Source organism: Neodiprion fabricii, chromosome 3, assembly GCF_021155785.1.
Source record: "Neodiprion fabricii isolate iyNeoFabr1 chromosome 3, iyNeoFabr1.1, whole genome shotgun sequence".
Lineage (NCBI taxonomy): Eukaryota > Metazoa > Arthropoda > Insecta > Hymenoptera > Diprionidae > Neodiprion > Neodiprion fabricii.
The window spans coordinates 8,774,438-8,778,427 of record NC_060241.1 but is presented as its reverse complement, the minus strand read 5'-3'; the positions used below and the strand labels follow the sequence as shown (position 1 = coordinate 8,778,427).

General features: G+C 36.7%; 1 protein-coding gene across 1 annotated transcript; it reads right to left on the bottom strand.

The window, feature by feature from the left end:
• Positions 1–2,098: 2,098 nt before the first annotated feature.
• LOC124177577 lies at positions 2,099–2,962 on the bottom strand. The gene is made up of 3 exons (XM_046560090.1): positions 2,744–2,962; positions 2,178–2,480; positions 2,099–2,106 (listed from the first exon to the last, which is right to left on the bottom strand). The coding sequence occupies exons 1-3, from the start codon at positions 2,898–2,900 to the stop codon at positions 2,099–2,101; spliced, it is 468 nt and encodes a 155-aa protein (XP_046416046.1). The 5' UTR covers positions 2,901–2,962.
• Positions 2,963–3,990: the final 1,028 nt, after the last annotated feature.

Genomic DNA, 3,990 nt, shown 5'->3' with positions numbered 1-3,990 from the left:
GTTCCCAAGCGCAATATTTTCTACATTTAGAATTATTTCGTGAAGCAAATAGATCAATTGCCGGTTCACCAAACCGTTTTATGATGCGTTTGAACGCATAGTCCGCTAAACTCCATTCAGTATCTATATTTTTTACGCGAGATTGATTATCTGCTTCTTTATTTTCTCTTGATGGAATGTAAGAAGCATAAAGCCAGATCCTCCGTTCTTCACACCAGTCCCAAATTTCTTTGGCCAGTAGATGTAAGTGCAGGAATTGCGAACCACCCATTTTATTTATATAAGCCTTTGCTGTTGAATTATCAACTCTGATTAAAATCTCGCAATCACTTAACTCTGTTGCAAAGCACTTTAATGCCAAAAAAGCTGCTCGTAGTTCAAGATCATTAATATGTGAGCTTTTTTCCTCTGGTTTCCAGAAACCTCGAGCATGCTTTCCGTCACAATACGCTCCCCAGCCTGTAAGTGAAGCGTCTGAGAAAATTTCTCTTTTATAATCCGCTATCCTTATTTTACGTGAAGCTATGGGGATTTTTTCCCCCCACCATCTGAGATCTTCAGAAATATATTTTGGTAACAACATGGTTTTTTCGTAATTATTATAATTTGCTGTTAGAGCTTCTGTTTTGGCTTTTTCAAGTAGCTTACAATGTAGCATACCATATTCAACAGCTGGGCAAGCAGCTATGAGTGTCCCAATTATTTGGGCTAAAATTCTTATTTTGCATGTCTGCTTCTTCATTAAAATATTTACTTGATATAAAATGGATTCTCTTTTCTGGTCAGTCAACTGTAGACAGAACTTCTCTGAATCAATAATCAGCCCCAAATATTTGCATCGTCTGCTTGGCTTAAAATTACTTTTTTCTTCGTTTACAATAAAACCGAGAGAAATTAGAAGTTCTTTCGTCGCTCTTAAGTTTGCCAAGCAAGATTTGATATCTAGCCCCATACAGAGAAAATCATCAAGGTATACAACGGATAAAAATCCTTCCTCTCGAAGGATATTGATAACAGGTTTTAATACCTTCGTAAATACGAACGGGGCTGAGCAAAGACCGAATGGAACACATGTGAACTCGTAGATTTCCCCTTGGAAAACAAATTTAAGATATTTTCTATCTGACTTATTCACTTGCATTAAGAAATAGGCATCTTTAAAATCAATAGTACCCATAAAAACTCCTGGTGCGAGTAATCTACAAACTGTTCTCATGTCTTCCATTTTAAAATGATCCACCTCGATGAACTCGTTTAGATCTTTCAAATTAATTATAAATCTGTTAGATCCATCTGGCTTTGGGACCAAGAAGAACGAGGATATAAACTGGTCTTCCATCGGTGAAACTTTCTCTACTGCTCCTAATTTTAATAATCTCTGAATTTCTACTTTTATAGCGGAAATTTCAAGATCTGTCCAATTGCGCTCGAGTGGTGGTTTCGGTTGGTATGGTTTTGACTTAAAGGGTATTTTATACCCCTTAATAGCTTGCAGTATGAAGGGATCTGATGTAATTGTACGCCACTTGCTTAAAAATGCGCTTAGCCTTCCTGCAATATTTACCTGAGATTCGTTGATTAATATCGGCTCCGATTCTTGCTGTTCTGACCCCGGTGGTGACTCTGTGGACCTTTCGATTGGCTGGAATATTTCTGATTGTAACTCGGCTTGGATGGTTTTGGTTTTGTGCCCGCCTGAGCTTGGTATCGTGGAACAGACGGGCTCTTCACATTTAAATGGCTCGTTGGAGCTCCAGGTTTCTTAGAAGACTGTTGGGATTTTATATCTGTCCCTATTTTATCAATAACTTTAGATTCCTTAATCTTTTCCCCCAACTTGTCTCCAAATAACAGCTCACCAGTCTCAGTCTTCCCCAATAGTGCAGCCGTTTGTTTGTTTAGACTAGGCAGAATACAAGCTTTTCTGGCTATAGTCTGTCCTCGGTACAACTCAATTAAAATTTGTGAAGATTCCCATAAATTTTCTAACATCTTTTTTATGTCAATTTTTTCTCGTTTCTTTGTGAGTAAGGGATCGATGACCAAACTTAATGCTGATAATGCAGAGCCAGCTAAGTTTTGGGTGTTTGAGAAGTATTTATCTCTCTTAAGAGACCCATCATTTAGTGATGCAGCAATTTCAGGGTTTAACTTCGGGGCTTCTAAAGAACATTCACCTTTTCTGGGGTATTTTTTGAGTAGAAGCTCTTTAGTTTCTTTAGTTTGTCCCGTTTTGAGCCACATTTTCCAGCGATTAGAAATATGACTTGATAGTTTTAAGCCTTCTGGCTCAGACGCTGGAGTTTCTCCGATGATTTTTAGGATCTCTGGGTCCAGGTCTAAAGTTTCTGTAACCCCACTGGCTGATTGTGTTTCTTGTGATGTTTCCCCAGTTTCATTTTCATTTGATAAATCTATAACTGGAGTTTCTCTCTCCTCCGGATTTTTCGGTGTGGCGTTCACAGTGCTCCCTGGAGTCTCTGTAAAAGAGAGAGAGAAAGTAGTTTATTTTGGTTATGTCTTACCTCTCGTGTAAGTTCAACCATAATATTTTCAGCTTTGTCTTATCTCACGTATAAGCTCAGCTGTTTTTAATTTCCGTACTTATGTTATGTCTCGCATAACCTTGACGGATATGTATGTATATATATATATATTTTACAATAATTGCCTAAATAATACTTGCTTCGATTTTTTGACAGGTTTAAGGGAGCTGCTTAGACATTTGTTTGTTCCGGCTCACCTAACTTTCCATTCTGAGCACCGCCATTGTCATTCTCCTTGTCGTTGTTTATCCTCTGTTCGCGTTTTTCCAGCTTCTTTTCCATTTCACGCAGTCGCTTTTTTAATTTTTCATAATCTTTGTCTCGATCAGAAGATTTCCTCTTATGTCCACCCATTTTTAAGTAATAAAAACTTGAATTGTCCGTTAAATAAATTAAAATGTTTTGATTAAAAAACTCTTACGTGTTTACTTGTTAGCACGAAAAAATGTTATGACGAAAGTGACCGTGTGGCGCCGCCACCTCCACTGGAGGCACCATACGCGGTCAATTTAAATCTTTAAACTCTAAAAGACGTGGTTAGAATAGCTAGAAGAGATGGCACTACAAATTGTATACATGTAATCAGGAGGGCGAGACTGGAAGTATAATACCGTGTAAGGACTGTAATCAAGTCTACATAGGTCAAACGGGTCGACATCTCAACACCAGAATTAGGGAACACCAACGTAATATACATGAGACAGATGAACGGCACACAGCTCTAACGAAACATAGGATTGATAAACAACACACTTTCAATTTTGACAACACAAACATCCTTTGTGAAGAACAAAATTATTACAGAAGATTGCTTTTAGAAATGTGCAACATTGTAGGTCATACCAATACGGTAAATCTCAGACAAGACGTTGAACATTTAAGCAATATTTACAAACCTCTAATCTCTGCCCACACAACAAATATTGTTTAACCTAAACTAATTTTTTTAATTTTTTTAAAAAAAAATTATTATTTAGTCTCCATTTACAGTTCTTTCTACATAACCTTTCGTACCAAATATTTATTGTTTTTTCTGTATAATGTTTATAATATGTTCACCTTCACTCTGGATTATTGTGTTTTCCCCCATCAGTCGTTATTCACCGGTTGTCCCAATTGGTTCAACCAACAATATTTCGTTAGACATGTAGAATTTAATTATAAAGAGCTTACCTCCACTTAATTGACACCTGTGAATTAATTTCATGGCTAATTGACCTTCTTTAATAACCTTTTAACACTATGACATATTGACTGTGAAAAAACAGAGTCCTTTAATTTTTTTTAAATAAATGACTACCAACCTTTAACTCCTACAAAAAAAACTACTGGAAGAGTGACATCGTCTACCGTCACTAAAAAGAACATCGTTTCCGCCAATTGTAATGGTGAAATCGACTACATCTTATTACACTTACTTAACTTAAAAGGTAAATAACACCAA